We start from the raw sequence: 20,773 nt of genomic DNA on the forward strand, positions 1-20,773 counted from the left end.
AAAGCATCTGCCTGCAATGCAGGAGAACTGGGTTTTATTTCTGGGTTGGGAAGATCCCCTGGAGAAGGAAATGGAAATCCACTCCAGTATTCTTGCCTGGAAAGTCCCATGGACAGAGGAGCTTGGCAGGCTATAGTCCATGGGGTCTCAAAGAGTCAGACACAACTGAGTGACTAACACACATACACCTAAAGTGAATTTAGTTAAATAAACATCTTTTCTAAAATACGTTTCAGATTTATTTTACTAACAAGTAGAAAAGGGACATAAGGTCTAAATTCATCAATATGTATATATTCAGAGTTAAGATGAACCAAATCATGGCGAGAGAGTAGGAAGGGAGAAGTTCCTCACGGAATTTTTCTGAGGCCAAATGTTCATGTTTCTTTACAAAACATTTAATATTCCAAATGGAAAAGATCAACCCTTACTAACTTTAATGTTTTCTATAAACTTGATGTTGAAAAATGTGCCCTTGGTATTAGAACACTATCTAAAAAGGCTTGGGACTTCCCTGGTGGTCCAGTGGTTAAGACTCCACCCTTCCACTGCAGGGGGTGTGCAGGTTCAATCCCTGGTTGGGGAATTAGGATCTGCATGCTGTATGGCCAAAAAACCCCAAAAGGCTAGTAGAACACTAATATAACTGGATGGGGGGGGGAGGTGTTGGAATATTAAGTAAGCTAAACAAAAATATAAAAAGTTAGTGATCCTATATGGGAACACTCAAGATTTATCTGAAAAACTAATATAAGGATAAGAAGGATGAGGTGAAGAAGAGCTTAAGATACACTGTTTCAGAAATGATCTTAGAAAAATGTGAAAAAGAATATTTGGTGTGAGGTTCTGATCCAAACAAGCAATATGTAACCAATATATGGCCTGATAGACTATGTTCTGAGGGTGGCATCTGTTCTAGTGTGTAATGCTCAATATATGTATACATAAATAAAAATATAAAAATAAGCATAAATATTGGAGATGAAAATGGAAACCCACTCCAGTATTCTTGCCATAATTCTTCCATAATTCAATGGACTTAGGAATCTGGAGGGCTACAATCCATGGGCTTGCAAAGAGTCAGACATGACTGACTGAGCAACTGAGCACGCAGAAGCATAAATATATTAAATCCTTGAATGATGACCTGATGAAGCAAAAATGGCTTGGTACTTAGGGTGTTCTTTTATCTGAGAATAAGGATTTAGGAATTTCCAAAAGAAAGTATATGGTAGTCTTCAGTGGCGTTCCTTGGAAATGTGAGAAATCTTTAGAATTTGGGGAAATCTCTAGTGCAGACTTTGTACCCTGAGAGAGGGTAATTGTGAAGACTGTCCCCAGCACTGGGCTCTGGGGTGGAGCTGGTCATATGAGTGAAATGGAGGGTGAGAAATCTGACTGTAGCAAGCAGGGGATGAGGGACAACCTCAGGGAGCAGGCGTCACAAGAAGCAGGCTGGGTCTGATGGAGCACCTCTCTGTGAGAGGTGCTCAGAGAAAGAAATGCACTTGTGAACAGGAGGGGCATCTTCTCCAGCTCAGATTCTCGTGGGTGGAGAGGTCAAAAGATAGGGTATGACAAAAGGAAATTAGCTGGTAGATTTATAAAAATGTACGAATTCTACTTTAGACAGCTACAGCAACCTAAAATTTAAGACTGGTATGCTATGCTCGGTAAAGAATGACAGACTTGAAAACAAGTTTTCCCCTCACTATGACAAAAACTCAAACAACACACACACCACAGAACCATCCGTTAACATTCTTTAAGGGACTATTTTAGCCACTATTCTTCTGATGTAAGTAAAGTTGGCTCCATAATGCAAAGATAATTACATGTTAGCAAGACATTTTGAAAAGCTTACATGCTAAGTAGCTATAAATGTCAGGGAATCTGGTTGCTTTGATAAAACCATAAAAGGGTAAGACAGATAACCAAATTAAAAGTTAAGTGCTATTTTTTAAAAGGGGTTGATATATGTAAATATTAAGGATATCATATGTTTTATAGGAAAAAAACTTTTATTGAGTAACATCTAATATAAGATAGTTTATATCAACCTTCTTACAGAAAAGTTTTGTCTTGAGTTTATATGAAACTTCTCATAAAAAGGGTTTTTTTCTGTTGAGTTTATGTGAAGCTTCTTAAAGGAAGGGTATTCTGTTATTCCTCCATGGACATTAAACTGTGACAAGTTTCATCATCTCCTGTCTCCCTCAAAAGGTTTTCTTATTTGTGCAATTTACCGATCCTTTTTTTCCTCCTCCCTTCCCTCCACCCCCGATACCTTCAGGGGATGCTGTACCTTATTCTCAGGTCCAAGGACATGCACTCTATAACTCACCACTTCTAAGACCTTGCTGCTTTAATTATCCTCTCCAATCCACATCATGTAACAAGCCACGTTGCTTTGGCCTCTGCCAAACAAACCAGCCAACGCTCCTTCCCCATTAGCTGCCAAGCCAGCCTCTCCACACGTGGAACCACACAGCCAGACGACAGCCTCACTTCTGCCTCAACGTCTGCATGTCTCTCTCACAACATCTTCGCTGCTCTCCACGTGTCTGATCCTTTCTCCCATGTCTGGCAGATGCTCTGAACAGTCTTTAGTCAACAGTCTGAAGGAATTGAGCCCACTTGGCTCAGCAAATTCTCTTTGATCCTCCTCTTTTGGACAGTATCACGGGACTACTCAAGGCAAAACCTGGAAGGCACCATGGACTCTGTTGTCTCCTGCAGAATGTATTGTCCTCTTTACTTCCCACATACTTTACCTCTCATCTACTTCTTCTCCTCCATATCCACAGCCAAGGCCTTTGCCCAGACCATAACTCCCTCTCTTTGGACTATCATAAAGCTAATCACCTGGTTTCCCAATCTCCAGTCCCATCCAGAGGGATATATTCCTAAACGCAAGTCTGATCACATCAGTCATCTTCTTTAAAATACTGACATTAACTAGTTACTTCTGGGTTCTGAGGATAAAAAAGATTTACAAATACTTTTTAAAAAATGTGTCTGTCTACTTCCTAATCTTTCCACAGTATATGTGAGCACCACTTTTGTGTAACAAGGAAATAATAAAAGTCGAAATATTCTACTCAAGTATCATCTCTTTAAAGAAGACTCTTCTCCTCTCATAAGCCTAAGAAGTAATGTTCTGCAGGCTGGTCTCCCAGAAAAGGGGTTGGATTCCTCCAAAGTTTCAGGAAAACCAGCAACGGCCTGGTACTTAACGCAATCAGTCCTGGTCAATTGCAATGTCTGGACCCAAATTCCCTGATGAAGCCAGAGGGCGGGGGGATGGTGTTCTACCTGCTGGTTGAATGAATGAGTGTACAGAGATGTGGCAACAGATCAAGATCACAAAAATCAATCACTAGAAGAGTACTGTCACCTTCGTTCTTGTCATTTTGAATTTCTGAACCATTTTTTTATTTTAAAAAATGTAAACCTATAGAAAGTTGCAAGAAGTGTACGATGATCACCCATACATTCCCCTCACTCAGTTTCAGCAATTTTAAAACACATTCTGCCACACTTGTTTCCTCCCTCTTTTCCCCCTTGTCTTACCCACCTCTTCTTAAATCCTCACCTTCTGTCTATTTAAAAAAATAATTTTGCTGTAACTACTTGAGAATTATTTGCAGCTACTTTAATACTTCACTGCTAAGTACCTTAGTACGTATCTCTCCTAAGGCTACACAACCAAATATAATTATGACATTTAGGGATATGACATACAACACTTTTCTCTAACAAAGATCATATTCAAATTTCCCCAAATGTCCCAATAAAGCTATTCCTAATTGCATTAGAGGACCAGTAAAGGAAGGGTTGCTGCATTTGGTTGTATGTTAGCTTAGTCTGTCTTAATCTAAAACAATTCTCTAGCCTTTTTTTCTTTCATGATATTACCATTTTTGAAGAATCTAAGGTAGCTATTTTGCAGAATGTTAAAACCTAGCTTTAAAAGAAATGATTTGGTCTCTCTGTGCTTCACCTAGTGCTCCAGGCTTTGCTGCTGGACTTCACGCTGGTATTCTGGATCTATTTAAAGCAGAACTTATTTAAAATTCAAATACAGAACTGTAGAGTTGGAAGAGGGCTCAGAGATTTATTCTCACAAATGCCCTCTGATTATAGATGAGGAAAGTGAAACCCAGAAGACTTTCGAAAATTGCTCAGAGCGAGGTTTAAAATAGAGATCTGCCCTCCTTCTCCTCAGTGACCTTTCTGCCACATTACATTCTCACCCGGGGCCTCTTCTGCTGGATGATGAGAAGCCCTTCAGGCTATTTTTATACCCTGAGTATAAGCTCAATATGCTACTGTTGGTTATTTCCAAAATTAAAATAAAGTCTCCTAAGGTATTCTTTGGGCTTCCCTGGTGGCTCAGCTGGTAAAGAATCCACCTGCGATGTGGGAGACCTGGGTTCAATCCCTGGGTTGGGAAGATACCCTGAAGGAGGACAGCAACCCATTCCAGTATTTTTGCCTGAAGAATCCCTGGAGAAGGACTGAGGAGCTGGAGATTCCCTGGAGAAGGGAAAGGCTACCCACTCCAGTATTCTGGCCTGGAGAATTCCATGGACTATCCATGGCATCACAAAGAGTTGTACATGACAGTAACTTTCACTTTCACTTTTCACTTTTCAAGCTATTCTTTATAAACCAGCATTCCTCTTCTCTTACTGCTTGAATCACCATTTTAAATGCCACAGGTACAAACTAGGTAGAACAGCTTCTTCTGAGACAAGTCCACTGCAGTTAGTTGTGGCGAGAACAAGGGGATACAGACATAAAGATGCACCCAGGCTGTGTGTGCAATCGGAGCATCACATTGTGGCGTCAGTTTTGGCTCCAGTTCTTTGGGTTATTAATTCTGTAATCTTGGACAAATCATTAATTCTCTTCTAGAGTCTTTTTCTCTCATGTATAAACAGGAATACAGATTATCAGATTAATACAGATTATTATGGGGAACAAATGAAATTATCAAAGGGAATGCTATTAGCAAAGCACCAACATACTTCCTGGCACCCTACAAACTCTAGTTCCCTTCCCAATTCTCAGGCTGTATACGGGCAAAATCCCCTTGAAATTACAATAGGAAGGCAAGGCTGTGCTGGAGTTCAACGTACTCTCTCAATATGATCATTCTGACCCACAACAGTATTTCTTCCATCTTTGCTATTTCTTCATTTTGTTTTTTAATTTTTATTTATTTATTGACCATACTGGATATTCAAAAAAATAAGGAACGCTTCATGAACTTGCGTGTCATCCTTGTGCGGGGGCCGTACTAATCTTCTCTGAATCGTTCCAATTTTAGTATATGTGCAGTTGAAGCGAGGACTGCTGTTTCCTCATTTTGGCACAAGATATAAGAGTTGGCACTTAAGAATAATGTTGTAAAAAATATATAAATATATATACACAGTGTGCGTGTGTGTATATATATATTTAAACACAGAACCATATTTAACGCAGTTGTAATGGCAAATTGGGCAGGCAGCAGATATACAACTCCTATTTCATGCTTAACAAGGACATGGAAATGGTGGGTGAAATTGGTCCAAAATTTTTAAACCATTATTTCTTTGTCTTCCTTTTTCTGCCAACTGTGCATCGCCAAATTTGCAAATGTTGTATATTAATTAAATGTCAGAATAATGTGACTCCACTGGAAACATAATTCTTTTCTGAAGGCAGAACAGATGTGGCTGAACTCTGGCAGTACTGTCGGGACACCTGCAAGTGACACAGGCAGGAAAGGGGGAGCCCTCATCCGGGGCTCGTGTGCAGCCAGTTTACTTGGACGACGCCGTTTCGGCCTTTAAGATACTGTGATTTTTTTGTTACTGACTGGTAAGTAGCTCCTGTCTGAGCCCAGGAGGTGCTCTAGTACCCTGGCCCACCCTTGTTCCTCTCCTCACCTCGCAACTAAAGGGGAAACCAGCACACTCTGCTTCAGCACTATGTCTGGTGTGTTTAGTCACTTAGTCGTGTCCGACTCTTTGTGACCCTGGGGACTGCAGCCCTCCAGGCTCCTCTGTCCATGGGATTCTCCAGGCAAGAATACTGGAGTGGGTTGCTATTTCCTTCTCCATGCCTGGTGTCTGCCTGATTTTTTTTTTTATTTCAAACAGCATCATCTGTCTAACCACTCCTAGGGCCTGGCTGGTCACTAGCTATCATAGCTATTCTAGCACTTTCATTTTGCACTTCCAAAGACAGCTTAATTTACAGAGCATCTGTGTGCGTGTGTATATGTGTATGTTCAAAGTATGTGTGCGCATGCGTGTGTGTGTATTTTGAGAAGGAAGTGAATACAACAAAATTTTACTTCTGAGAAAACAAGAAACTTTGTAATGGGTCTTGTTATCTCAGAACCTCAATCAGATGCAGGTATGATTCTGATTTATCAGGCATTCTGTTCTTCATTCCCATCAATCTAAAAACTGCTTCCTTCTTTCACTGCCTGATGGAGCCTCTAACCTTTCTAAAGCATATCATCCTCCCTACCCCTCGAAAGAGAGAAAGCCAATTCCCCATGCTAACAAGAGTAGAACATTCTTGAATAGGAGGTACGGCATTTTCAAAATACATCTAATGACCTAAAAATGTCATCTATAATACAAAATGTCAATGCTTAGAGTATCAAAATAACTTATTGTGGAAGAAATTTATTTTTACAAGGAATGAAAAATAATTCATTATGTGGCTAAACAAAAGCTCAGGAGTAAGGCTAAACTAGATAACATGAAAATAAAAAAAACAGTATAGTGTTTAAAATAAAGCCACATTTAAAAACTTTATAGAAATTATGATTTTAATAAGTGAGAGAACAGAAAATTCCATGACTGTTTAAAATGACTTCTCCAGAAACTGGATTTTCATCAATATGTATGGTACTTACAATGGCAAGTTAGTTATTATGTATGTTTTTAGTATTGTTCTTACAGATATTTATCTTTCCTTTTAGAACTATCTCCAAAAGCTAAAAATGTTGAGAGCTAAAAATTTTTAAGTATTCTAGTGTTTAACTCACCCATTATACATGACTCGTTTCAGAATTTTATAAAAAGAAAATAGCACAAGATACACTTATTTCATCACAAAACACATAAAAAGAATGTTCACCTGCATAGGTCCAGGAATACAAGACAGAACTCTTTCTATGTTCTCAGTGGTCACCTCCACATCGTTCACAGCAACGAGGACATCACCTGAAAACACGAACACAATAAAGGACAGTTGTGTGAGTATGCAAAACTGAAAAAGATCTGGAATTGGAACATTATAAAGTATCTAATCTGACCTTCCAAGTGCAGTACAAAATGTAGTGCAGACATTCAGGGATTTGCTCAAGATTATAAAACTCGTCAGTGGCAGAGCTAATCTGCCACCCCACTCTTAAACTATAGTGCAGCCCAACACTGCAGCATAACTAAATATAACCTATGAATGTTTAAAGAGAAGAATATTCTTATTTTTTTCTACAATTGGGAGAATTATATCAACCAAAGGAACAAATGGAAAAGTTGTAGCATTAACCAAGTATTACACTTAACAAAATTGAATCTAAACACTTAGACCCACAGTAAAAAAATTCAGCTGAAATTTTAATTAAATCCACGTGGCACATCATAACTCAAAATGCTGGGTATTCACTGTTATTACTGATCTTTGTCTACACACAGCATTTTGTTTCAAAAGCCCTCAACCACAATAAAATCTATAGCATGTTTCAGTTAAAATATCCTTTTCCATGGCTTTCCTTTAAATGTGTATATTATCAAATCAAATGGTTTTAATAAAATAAAGATCAGTGTTAAAATGGAAATTTACTCTCACAACATGAAGGTGATATTTAAACACCAGTGAACTGCAGTAATAGAAATACACATAACAAGGTTATTTTTTCTCATCATTCTTATCGATAGGACATAGATTAAACAATTACAACCATTCATTAATTCATCCAACAAACACTTATTGAGCACCTGCTGTATGCCAGGCACTGTTCTAGGCACTGCAGATACAGAATGAACAAAAAATCTCTATACACATGGAACTTAATATTCTTTGGAGAAGACAGAAAATAAACAGGCATATAGATAAAACAGTATTGTTAGACAACTCTATATTGGCCTCTCCTGCTTTTCTGTATCTTACAAGCCGAGGAACTGAAAGTCTTTGTTCTGAATTATCTTTTCAAGATTGTACAAGGAACAGTTTTGGATGAAATAGTGTCTCCCTCCAGAGCAAAAGTACAGAACAATAAGGATAATTTCTCCCTCAGTGTCTTATTATTAATGATTGTTCTTTATAAAAGACGTATGTTCCCTAAACTCAGAGTTCCGTTCCTTTAAAGCAGCCCTGCTGTGTGTAGGTATCACCTGGTCCTCTTCATGATGACCTTTGAGAATGAGGGTTGGGGAACAGGTGAAACTGCCATTACTTTACCCACTGCTGTTCCTCCCCCTCCTCTCTCGCCTTCGTTCCTTGGTTTCCTTGATATGCCATCATGTGCGAAAGCGGCAGAGTGCAGAGTGAGCAGGAGTTTCTCAGGCCAGCCCTGTGAGAGCCTCCAATGACCTACACTAGGTTGAGATGCTCAAGAAATGCTGTTCAGTTGAGGACGGCATTGGGTTTGGCCACCAAGTCTGACATGATGGTTCACTATTACAGCACTTTGAGCAACCTCGTAACTTTTCTTAAAAGTTAAGAATTTTAAGATGTATAGAAATATTGAACCACTATGCTATATAATAGGAACCAACACAGTGCTGTAGGTCATTTACACGTACAAAACAAATAAACAAACTCATAGAAAAAGAAAATGCATTTGTGGTTACCAGAGGCAGGGAAGCCAGGAAGGGGAAAATTGGATGAAGTTGGTCAAAAGGTACAAATTTCCAGTTATAAGATAAATAAGTATTAGGAATGTAATGTACAACATGATAAGTGTAATTAATGCTCTGGTATGTTACATAACAAAGGTGTTTAGAAAGTAAATCCTAAGAGTTTTCATCACACAAAAATTTTTTTTTCTACTTCTTTAACTTTGTACCTATGTGAAATGATGCATACTCACTAAACATTACCACCTATTATGGTAATCATTTTATTATGAAAGTCAATTTATTATGTTGTACACCTTAATCTTCTACAGTGCTTTATGTCAATTATATCTCAGTCATACTGGAAGAAAAGAAAGAACTTGCAAACTAAACTTCCAACTTTAGTTCAACTTGGAAAAATAAAAAAGCAACATATTCCCCTAATTATTTATAAACAAAAGACTAAATAAGTGTACTATATAACATTATTTATAGCTGTAGTGATTTTTAAAAGGAAGAAAGGAAGGGAAGGAGAAAGGGAGAAGAGAGAAAGAAAGAAAATAATGAAAGAAAAAGAGAGGAGGAGGGAGGGAGTGAGGGGGAAGATGAAGGAAGATGAACACAATACAGGAATACTGATGTAAAACAAAACCACTTCTGGATGATACCAACCATGAGTTGTAGATTATTCTGTCCTCAGGACACTTAAATAGTGAAACGATTTAATACTTGTTCCTTTAAACTAAAACCACCTGATAATATCATAAATGACTCCTTTTTTTTCCCCCTCCAAACCCTAATGAATACAGTTCTGTAGTTGTAGGAAGTATTGTCTGAAAGCACCATGTCCAGCAAACCTCTAAAAACCAGAGACATGAATCATCACAAAAGACATGAAAATTAATTCTAGAACAACTGTAGTATGTACATAATATTTTAAAATGTTTAGTAGAAAAATGTCTCTTTCTATAAAGAGAGATATCTCCTTTTCATTTCCCAGATATTTGTTTTCCTTGTGTTTCTCTGAGCACCTCCTGTGAGGTGACTCAGAGATGGCAGGCTTCCTGGACATCACATCACTGCAGTGGGCAGCCTGTGCCCCTGGAAAGTTCTTTCTCAACAAGTGCATGGGAGTCATTAGTATGCATGGTCCCATCTCAAAGGCTGAAAGGAAATGAAATGCATGAATTGGTTTGAACTGTTAAATAAGCAGTAGTCTGAGGATTATTGATGGGTAGAAATAAGAGGGAAAATCTACCAAGTTTATTAAGAGATACATTCAAGAATCAAATAAAACCTAAAGAGAGAAGGTTAGTTTATCATAATGCTTAAGTCATTATTTCAGAACACCCATCAATTTCTCAGCATCTACTTATATCAAATGACAAATGTGTACTGAAGCATACTAACTACATTAGGCATCAGGGACTATGGAAATAGAGATGCAAAAGTTAGTTTACAGTTCCACTAACACTATATGCAAAATGAATACACAATTTAAGAAATCACTTTTGAACAAAATTATTACACATAAATGTATGAAAAAGAAAGGACACACACCAAAATGCTGTCTTTGGGTGACTGGACGTTTTCTTTGCTTTGTTTTATTACATTTTATAAATGGTCTACAATAAGCATATATTATTACTACAGCAAAAAAAAAAATACTCATATAAAAAAAATAAAAAACACACACTGTGGTAGGCAGAATAGTCCTCCAAAGACGTCTACATGCTCATCTCTAAAATCTGTGGATGTGTTACTTTACATAGCTAAAGAGACTTTTCAGATGTAATTAAGAAACATGAGATTGGGAGATTAATCAAGTGAGTCCCATGTAATCAAAGGATCTTTAAAGGAATGAGGCAGGAAAATCAGTCAGAGAAAGACCTCAAGATGCTACACTGCGGGCTTTGAAGGTGGAGTTAGGGACCACAAGGCTAGGAATCCTTGCCAAGGAAAGGAGTTCTCCCTTGGAGACTCTAGACTGAATGCAGCCCTTGTGGACACATGCATTGATTGTAGTGTAGGAAGACACATTTTAGACTTGTGATTTCCAGAATTGTAAGATGATAAACTTGTGCTGTTTTGAACCACCGAGTCTGGTAATTTGTCACAGTAGCAATAGGAAATTAATATACCCACTGAACAATACAAAGCAACCTTGACTAAGCATCAAATGAGAGTCAGAGACCATGAATGCTAAAGAACAGATGGATATACAAGGTACATTTGGAGGTCACTGGGGAAAGAATAATTCAGTACTGTTAGAAGTGAGTATTTAATGTACAGGAGGACTGGGAAATACGTATGAGACAGTGCAGTGGGATCAGATTGTGAATTTAAATTGTTCGTTTAAATTAAGCTGAATTTGACTTAAGAGGGGAAAGCATCTGGTTTTTTTAAGCAGTTACACACTGCCATTTTATTCATTAAAGTTCATGCATTTACTGACAAAATCTTAAGTTTTGAGAGAATAAAAATTACTGTATTTTTTAACTTCAATATCAATCCCTCAACTATAATACTTAAGCACTAAACTAAAGAAAATCAAGGTCCCTCCCAACCTACCATCCTAGAGTTCCCTGAATAATGGTAGCACATATATTGTAACTACTAATACTATACAAAATATTAAGTAAAATACCATATTCTCAGAAGATGATGGATAAGAAACTATTGTAAGGTTTTAATTTCTCATTAAAATAGAAAATAATACTACAGAAATGTTGGAAAAACCACTGATGACTTTAAATTATTTATGGCACTATTTGTCGTTGTTCAGTCATTCAGTCATGTCCAACTCTTTGCGACCCCGTGGACTGTAGCCCACCAAGCTCCTCTATCCATGGGATTTTCCAGGCAAGAGTACTGGAGTGGGTGGCCATTCCGTTTTCCAAGGGATCTTCCCAACCCATGGATCAAACTCAGGTCTCCTGCATTGGAAGATGGATTCTTTACCATCTGAGCCACCTATAGCCATGATTAATTTTGAAAATTATTTTTAGTCTTTACCTCTGCTCACACAAAGGAGTCATTAGGAATTATTTTTTCCTTTTAGATTTCTCAAGTAATAAGAATTTTTATGCTGGTTATATAGTTTTTAGAATTATAACTTTAATAGTCAAATAACAAATCATTTATAATTATTAAATTATAATTTAAATAACCATACTGTTGGCTTGACATTTTCATGTTTTTTTATTTTTTATTCTAACTAAAAAATGTTTCAACAAATGTTTTCAGGCACATAGTTTTTCCTCTTTTTACATCAGGGGTCAGCAGACTTTTTCTGTAAAGGCTCACATCAGTAAATACATTACGCTCTGCAGACCATATGGTCTTTGTTGCAACTCCTCAACTTTGACATTGTAGCTTTAAAGCAGCAATAAACGAATGTAGCTGTGTTCCAATAAAATTTTATTTATGAACACTGATGTCTGCATTTCATAAAATTTTCATATGTCATAAAATATCACTCTTTTGATTTGTTTTCTAACCACTGAAAAAGGTTAAAACCATTCTCAGTTTGCAGACTGCACCAAAATGGGTGGTGAGTTCATTGGAAAGACAGAATTTCAGGAGATTTTAGGCTGGTAGACCTGATTTGATCTGCTGGTGATGGCTTGCAGGTGTGTCTTAGATGACTTTAGAACAAATGTTTCAAAATGGATTAACTGGATTAAACAGTACATTGTGGTAGCTTATTTCCCAATTACATTTTTGAAAGGATTAAATCATTTCTTTTTTGTTTCAAAGAGAAATCTTTTGGCACTTTCCCCACCCACTCAAGTGAGCAACATGGTTAAGTGAAAGAGCTCTGTGAACAGAATTCACAACCCACGGATTCCAGCTTTATCACTGACTCGCTGGCTGGCTGCTCTTGGATAAGGAACATGACACCTCTGGTGCTCACCCACAGAAGGAAGTAACTACACCAGACTCTCTCTACAATGGCCTAAAGTCTCTCAAAAATTCTGTCTTTCCAATGAACTCACTGCTTCAGTGTCTTTACTAGTGAATCAAGTACCATGGGTAAAAATATGGAGGATAAATTATGTGAGAGAAGACAGACAAGTAAGTAGAGTTATTTCCATTAAGCATATAGAAATGGGGATTTCCCTGGCGGTCCAGTGGTTGGGACTCTGTGCTTCCACTGCAGGGGACCTGGGTTTGATCCCTGGTCGGGGAACTAGGATCCCACAAGCCACACGGCACAGTCAAAAATAAATAAATTAAATAAAGTAATCTTACTTGGGGATTGTAAATATAGGAAAACAAAATATCAAAATGTTACAACTATAATGGGAGAAGACAAAAATGTATGCCAAATAACAGTCTACCAAATATTAGAGAATAAAACCACACATTACATGTTCATAAAACCCAAAGCTATCTTTTCAAAAGAGAGCTTCAGATATTTTAGCTGCAAACACCCAAAATGTCTGTCAACAGTGGAATGGAAAAATAAATAGTATGTATTCATACAATGGATTACTACATAGTGACAACATCCACATGTCTCATAGACTATAAACTAAAGAAAACAGAAACAAGAGAATACACACCATATACTTCCATATACATGAAGTTCAAGAAGAGGTGAAATCAACTGTTGCTAGAAAACTTCTGACTTTTAGAAGATTATCTTTGGTGGGTGTACTAATAAGGAGGATGCACCATGAAGCATCTGGGGACCCACCTGGGTTGTAGTTACAAAAGTATATACATATGTTAAAATTCACTGAGTATTCATTTAAGATTTGGGCATGTCATGGAGTAACACCTCAATTTAAATGATTTTTTAAAGTAAATCCAAAAGCACTTCCAAATTTTTTTTTTTATTTAAAAGCGAAACAGCACAAGTGTTATATAAAACATATCTATTTAGTGACCACAGGGGAGCTTTTCAGAAGTTGATACAAAAAGAACTTGAAACAAAAACTTTGTTTATTCTTCATCAGAAATAGTCTTCAGGGTATGCAAAGTCTAGAATACTAATGTGTACTTTCTCTAACCCTATCCTTCCCAATCCTTAAAAGAACACCTAATTTTAAATCAGTTGAATAATAATCTTGAAGAAAAAAAATAACACACAGATGACAGTGTTTCTAGGATATAGATAAGAGAACTTCTATTTGCTCTTGACCGAACGGGGACTAGCTACAGGTAGTTCAGGAGCTATCAGCTGTCCAACTTTAACAGAAATATAAAAATAAACATGCAAGCCCTTGGCAGCCTGAACAGAAAAATGGCACCAAGAAAGGTAGAAAGCCCCCAAGAAACCAGCAAGGAAGAATGAGAATAGAACAGATTTCCGCTGTCGTGAAAAGAAAGAAGAGTCGCCCGTCTCACTGTGCTGCTCAAGGGACTTTAGTCAACAGTGGTCACTCTCCAATGAGACAAGGGCAAGAGTCACCTGGAGCAAGCTGCGTTGAGCAGGACAAAGCTCTCATGATCCTCCTGCCTGTGGGGTGACTGCAGTGTGCAAGGTCACCGTGAAACAAACAAGTGAGAAATTACCACCACAGAAGCACCTTGCGCAATTTAGCAAGGTGCTTTGCATTTAGCAAACTCACCATGACATTAAAATTGTCCATTCTTGGAGATGGGTGTGAACACACACCCAACTTGGAACAGGACTTCTGACCTTGATAAATGAGGGCATCTGCCCAATGAAGCATTCAAGGACGAAGGCTCTTTCCTAACAGTGATTTATATCTCTGGTGTAAGTCAGGTTATGAGGTAATATTCATTATTCACAAGCTTAATACCTATGACTGCTCAGAGAATTTTAAAAAATAAATGCTGAAAAAAATCACCCATTCTTTATTCCCAAATTATGTAATTTTAAAAACATAGTCTTTAATCATAAAATTCAAAACTTGAAAAAGCAGACAACCACCACCCATAAAGCCCCCACACTAATCCAACACTACAGCATTTTGCTGTATTTATATTAATGTCTAATTGTTTTCGCTGCATGTATTCTTTTTACATAGTTTATTCATTCAGTACATGTTTTTGAGGGCTTATGATGAGTCAAGCATTTTGCCCTGTGCCAAAGATGAAATAATCATTTTATTTCAACAAATTTCCTTTTCTACTTATTTGTAAGTTATAATCTTCCCTGTTACAAAACTGAAATCGTTTGTCTAACTTTTCTAACTTTTTATTGCTATTTAATACACATGCAGGAAAAATGCATAAACTGTAGTACAATACATGCTACCTCACTCAGGTTAAAAAAGTAGACTACTAGCATCTCGGGTACCTTTAAATTATTTTAACAATAAACAGTAGGACCACCCTGGCAGTCTTCCTCTCTCTGGTTGATTCTGTCTCCTCCCATACAGACGGTGCAAAGATCACACCCAGAGGTAACTGGCATTCCTAGGAGGGTCAGCAGACTGGAATGATTATCAGGGGAAAGGAAATAAGGAGCAGGAGGCTCACTGGTCATAGCCACCTCTCTGTTAGGTTTCAAGAGAAATGGGTACAAAGAATTTTAGAGATTTGTCTAAAATTCAGTCCAAATGGGTATTCCCAGCAAAGGCCCCAGGTGAATATAAAGAGAGGGCATGAGCTGGGGTTTTCCACCATGTGGGATCCTACGATTATGGTTGCAATCCTGCAACAATCAGGCAGGATTTCATAAGCAGGGATACTGGCCTCCTTTCACAGAACTAAAAGAAAAAACCCTAGAGATATTTTGGCCCAATCCTGTAACTTTACACAGAAGGAAGGTGAGGACTTCAGAGAATGTAAGTATGCACTAGCTCCTGTTTCAGTTGCCTGTTACTGCCTAAGTGATCACCTAGAAACTCACTAGCTTCAAATAACAATGATCATTTGTAACTCTGTGTGGAGATGGATGCTTCCTAGACTTATTGTGGTGATCGTTTCAGAGTATATACAAATATAAAATCATTATGCTGTATACCTGAAACTAATATGTCAATTATATCTCAATTAAAAAAAAAAAAAAGAAACAGACACCAACCACCATTTATTCTCTCTCCCGGTACTGGGGTTGATGGGGTTCAGCTGAGGTTCTCACTAGGGCTTCTCATGTAGCTGCAGCCAGACAGTGGCTGGCGCTGGAGCTCCCCGGACAGACTCTTCACTTACACCTGGTGGCCGTTGGGAAGGGTAGCCGGGGCCTCGGCTGGGGCCATCGGTCAGAATACCACTACTCAAGGCCTCTTCATGCCGCCTGGGCGTCCTCCCAGAACAGCGACAGGCAAGCAGCAGCATCTTTTTATGATCCCACTTCTTAAGTCACACAGTACCAATTAAGCTGCAGGCGCAGGCCGACCCAGGTTCAAGGCCAGGGAGGCAGGGCAGAGACACCCACTCAGACCATAACTCTCCTTGGAAGGAGTGTCAAAATTACATTTTAAGGAGAGAACGTGGAGATCTTGTTGCAACCGGTTAGAAGACACACTTTGCACAGATGCCCTTCCTACAAGATTCCCCCTTGCAAACCCCCGTCATGGCATTTATCACATTGCAGGAAACCGTCTGCTTATTTTTGACCCACCTCTTCCACAACAGTTAAGTGAAAGTCACTCAGTTGTGTCTGACTCTTTGCAATCCCATGGACTATACAGTCTATGGAATTCTCCAGGCCAGAAAATTGGAGGGGGTAGCCTATCCCTTTGCCAGGGGATCTTCCCAACCCAGGAATCGAACCGGGGTCTCCTGAATTGCAGGCAGATTCTTTACTAGCTGAGCCACAAGGGAAGCCCTTCACAACAGTATGAGGTACTTAAGAGGAGTAACTGAATCATTAGTGTAACCTTTGTATTCCTGGCATTTAGCAGATGCTCAAAAAATTATCTGTTGCATCAATGAACAAACAAAAGTTGGACTTTAAAAGATATTTTTAAAATATTCTAAATAGTTTCTAAAGAATCTAAAAAAATTCCTTTATCAAAATCTCTCGGGACTGAGTCAGCTTAAGACCATCAGCTTTGAGAACTGTTAATACCTGTAAGTTTCATTAACAACATCTTTAACTAATTTATCTTTAAGTAATAAAGTTGCTACTAACTCAAATATATCCAGCTGTTTAAAATGCATCAGCAACACAAAATGCTCATCTTAACACATATTCAGAATAACTCACAGGTTTACTATTTTCCCTTCAAAATCGGTAGGATATTTTATGACAAATGCCCTTAAAAGGAAATTTATTTGTAACACCGCTGTTGCTAAATGTGCCAAAGGAAATCATTTAAAAACCACTCCAAGAAACTCAGTGTGCTTAAGTGCAAACATACAATTTTAAAGTATTTTTATTCTTAAATTACATACTTCTGTATCATGTTGTTGGATATAGGTCATTCAAACCTAAATTATCACTGTACTGTCAACTTTCTTTTTCTTGTCAGCAAATAAAACCAAAGAGAAATAAAATTTATAAAAACTCAAAAATTAGTTAAGTTGTTCCCTGGCCAAACAAAGCATGCATGCATATTCAGTGCACTAAAGTGCTTGTCTAAAGAACACCGTGCATTGCAGTACACCATCCTTACAATTTCACTATTGTCCCAAATATCATTGAGCAATCTTTAATTAGTTGAGACTCAGTATAATTTTGTTTCAATCGCTTTCTTCACAAGGCATCATCAACCGTTAACCCTGCAAACAAGGACTGATGCTCACCAGCAGGACTTACCAATTAAAACCTGACCACTCTTCATTGCAGATCCTCCTGGTAGCAGGCCATGGACCACAAGCCTCTCTCCACCGCCCTGTTTTCCAGTTCTTCTCCAGCTCCACTTGGTCTGATGGATAATCCCAACAAGTACTTCCAGAAGCTTGAGCTGCTCTTTGGCTTTGGTGACGGTTAGCTTTTTGGGGTTTACGTAGATAGTCACATCTTTGTGCTGCTGCTGGACAACAACTCCCGTTTTCTGATTGGACTGATGCTTTAGAATGGATACTGGCCCACTGGCGTAACTATGTTTTTTATTATAGCGCTTGGGTAAAAGTTTTTTACTTTTTAAAATCTTGGTAAACCGCTTGAGTTTGGGTTCATACTTTTTTCCTTCTCTGTAATCATCTTCTTCGATAATGATCTCATTTTCACTGAATCTGACATGGTTCACAGTAGGTGTCTCAGGAAGGAGGCTTTCCTCCTCATCCTCACTCAGCTCCAAATAAAACAGCTCTCCATTCTTCTGCACACTGTCCAGCCATTCAGGCTCAAGGTCACTATGGAAAAGAGAAAAGAGTCTGAATCGCAGCGCAACATAGAAAAAACAGTTACGGTCCTTGGCTAAGAGGAGACTCTGCCTTGGGCCCGCCGGCGTAATAAACTGCACTCCACTATCTGCATTGTCCTTCTGAGTGAGTCTGTTTCCCGGAAAGCGTGGCTATAACATTTGGTGCATGGGCCAGGAAACTCCTCACTTTGAGGAGACAGGTCTCATTTGAGGCCACCCCGAGGCTTTGTGGCTTGAATCTCCTAGAGGGGGGAAGGCGCCTCGCCCCTCTGGAAGGATTCTGCCTCTCAACGCCCGGACCTTTCACGTCAGCAGGTAGTGGACGGCAGCAGGGGAACTGAGCGCTCAGGTGAGGAGGAGCCCACCCAGCAGGGTGGAAGAGGGGGCCTGATCACCCCCCTGGGAGGGACCAGAAGGAGGGGGGACCCACAGGAGCCTGGAATAGGCAGGCGGCGATTGCTTGGTACACAGGTCAACAAGCGTGCTAGGGTTTAGGAAGGAAATTTGTGAAGGTCATTTAGGAGGTGTTTCCACGCCGTCTCGGGGAATATTATTACCAAGCGATCGCCAGGGGATTTTTAGAATAGGAAACTGGTCCTTGTATGCTCGTATTCTGCCCTCCCCCAGGAGGTGTCCTGTCTGCTGTGAAATTCCTGACCCCCTCGGAATTGTTAGGCTAGAAGGAGGGGGATACAGAAGTGAGTATGAATTGGCTTTTCCAGAGATGGCCTGGGACATGGGATATTTAACCCATCTGTGTTTCTGATCAAGCCCACCAAGGCAGAATGGACTTTAAGGGAGAAACAGTCTTGGACCATGTGATGTTCTGGTTCAGCTATGCTGACTGGCAGGTAAAGACACGCCGATCCCACTTCTCCCTCTGGGGTCTGGCAGGTAAGGCTCTTCTCGCCCCAATTAGGAAGGAGGCAGAATGGCAATTTAAGTGTCACTGAGTGGAAATATCAGAAGTACATAGGTACTGAGAACTTCGTAGACAGAACGAAAAGGAAAAGTAGAAGAAGGTCCGAGAAGGTAAGCAAGATGGGGGAAAGTGAATCTAAGGCAACTGTATTGGAGTGCATGATTAAAAATTTAAAGAAGGGATTAGGAGGAGACTATGGGGTGAAGATGAAGCCTAACTGCCTCCACATACTCTGTGAGGTCGAATGGACCCCTATGGGAGCAGGATGGCCACCAGAGAACACTGTGAACTTAAACACAGGAGAGCCAGGACACCTGGATCAATATCCATCTATTGACTCACGGCTAGGTTTAGCTTGAGACCCTCCTACTTGGACAAGGTTCTGTATCCAGAAGGGAAAGGGAAAAATATTAATGGCACAAAAATTGACTGATGATAAAAAAGGAAATTCTACAGGATTTGGACGGGGATGACCTGACCCCTCCCCCATGCTGGATAATGACACGCCTGCCTCCCAGTGCTTCACCAGGACCGGAGGCCGCCTTAATGCCCGATCCAGGGCCAGGTGAAGTTTCTGCAACAGCCACTGCTCCTCCGCCAGCTTTCCCGGAGCTCGTAGAGCCGCCATTTGGGCAGGCTCCGATCCCGGTGACAGAAGCCTCTGGCCAACACTTCCAGGATCCGGCTCCAACCGAACTGCCCAAGCTATACCCGCCTCTCCCGGTGAATACTGACACCGGAGGGAATGAAAGAGAACAGACAAGAGACTTGCAGTGCAAGCTGCTGCTCTGGGAAAGTCTATCTCGGGCCCTCCGGAAAACCTCATCTGCCCCAGGGACAGGACAGTCCTTCAGCCGGTCCCAAGGGAGGCCCTGGGCCCGTTACAGCCAAACCAGTGTGCCTGGCGCCGAGCTTTTGGCCACTGGAAGAATGAATGCCCTAAGGCAAGGAAGGAAGAGGAAGCTCCCGCAGTTGTGGGGCTTGCTGACCTGGAAATTAACTAGGGCTGCCAGGGCTCAGAGATATCAGGTCCCTGAGAGCCCATGGTAACCGTAAAAGTGGGGGACCAAAACATTGACTTCATGGTGGATACAGGAGCAGAACTGTTGGTAGTAACAAAACCTGTGGCACCTCTGTCCACAAAGACTACCGCTGTAACTGGGGTATCCGGAGAAGAGATGACTAAATCGTTTTGCCAGCCCAGAAAATGTCAGATGGGGGGAGGGCACCAAGTGATTCATGAATTCCTCTACATTCCTGAGTGCCCAGTACCCCTGTTGGGAGGAGACTTGCTCTCCAAACTAGGAGCAGAAGTGACTTTCTCCCCTGAGGAGAGGCCCACCTTCTGGACGGACTCTATGACTTATTTGCCCTCTCTCTCAATACCAACCCAAGATGAGTGGAGGTTGCATGAGCCTCTGAAGGCAGAACCGGGTGGGCCAGAAGAGCATGAGGGAGCTAACTCAATTATTCCCTGAGGTCTGGGTGGAAGACAACCCCTCCTCCCCCCAGGCTGGCTAAACATCACGCCCCAGTGATAATGGAACTCAAGCCAGGCACCATCCCGGTTAGAGGGTGCTGGTACCCGCTATGGATGGAGCCTGAACCGGCATATTGCCCCACATCAATAGATTGAAACAAACAGGCATTCTAGTAGAGTGCCAGTCGGCTTGGAATACGCCAATCCTGCCAGTCAAAAGGGAAGGAGGACAGGACTGTAGGCCTGTACAAGATCTCAGGCTAGTCAACCAGGCTACTGTGACTTTACA

At 40.0% G+C, this 20,773-nt stretch overlaps 1 protein-coding gene and 1 non-coding gene across 6 annotated transcripts in view; both read right to left on the reverse strand.

Annotated features, from left to right (window-relative positions):
- INTU (inturned planar cell polarity protein) overlaps positions 1–20,773 on the reverse strand; it is a 95,148-nt gene that overhangs the window by 48,988 nt on the left and 25,387 nt on the right. For all 5 annotated transcript variants that reach the window (XM_043486752.1, XM_043486740.1, XM_043486746.1 and 2 more), the window contains 2 exons: positions 17,533–18,071; positions 7,147–7,232 (listed from right to left, as the gene is read on the reverse strand). In XM_043486752.1, the coding sequence (XP_043342687.1) occupies positions 7,147–7,232; positions 17,533–18,071 (625 nt within the window). The remainder of the gene's footprint in view (positions 1–7,146; positions 7,233–17,532; positions 18,072–20,773) is intronic.
- Positions 5,253–5,359, reverse strand: LOC122425163. Its single transcript, XR_006264728.1, has one exon. It is a non-coding gene; the product is annotated as a U6 spliceosomal RNA (small nuclear RNA).

This window comes from Cervus canadensis, chromosome 1 (genome assembly GCF_019320065.1).
Source record: "Cervus canadensis isolate Bull #8, Minnesota chromosome 1, ASM1932006v1, whole genome shotgun sequence".
NCBI classification, from domain to species: domain Eukaryota; kingdom Metazoa; phylum Chordata; class Mammalia; order Artiodactyla; family Cervidae; genus Cervus; species Cervus canadensis.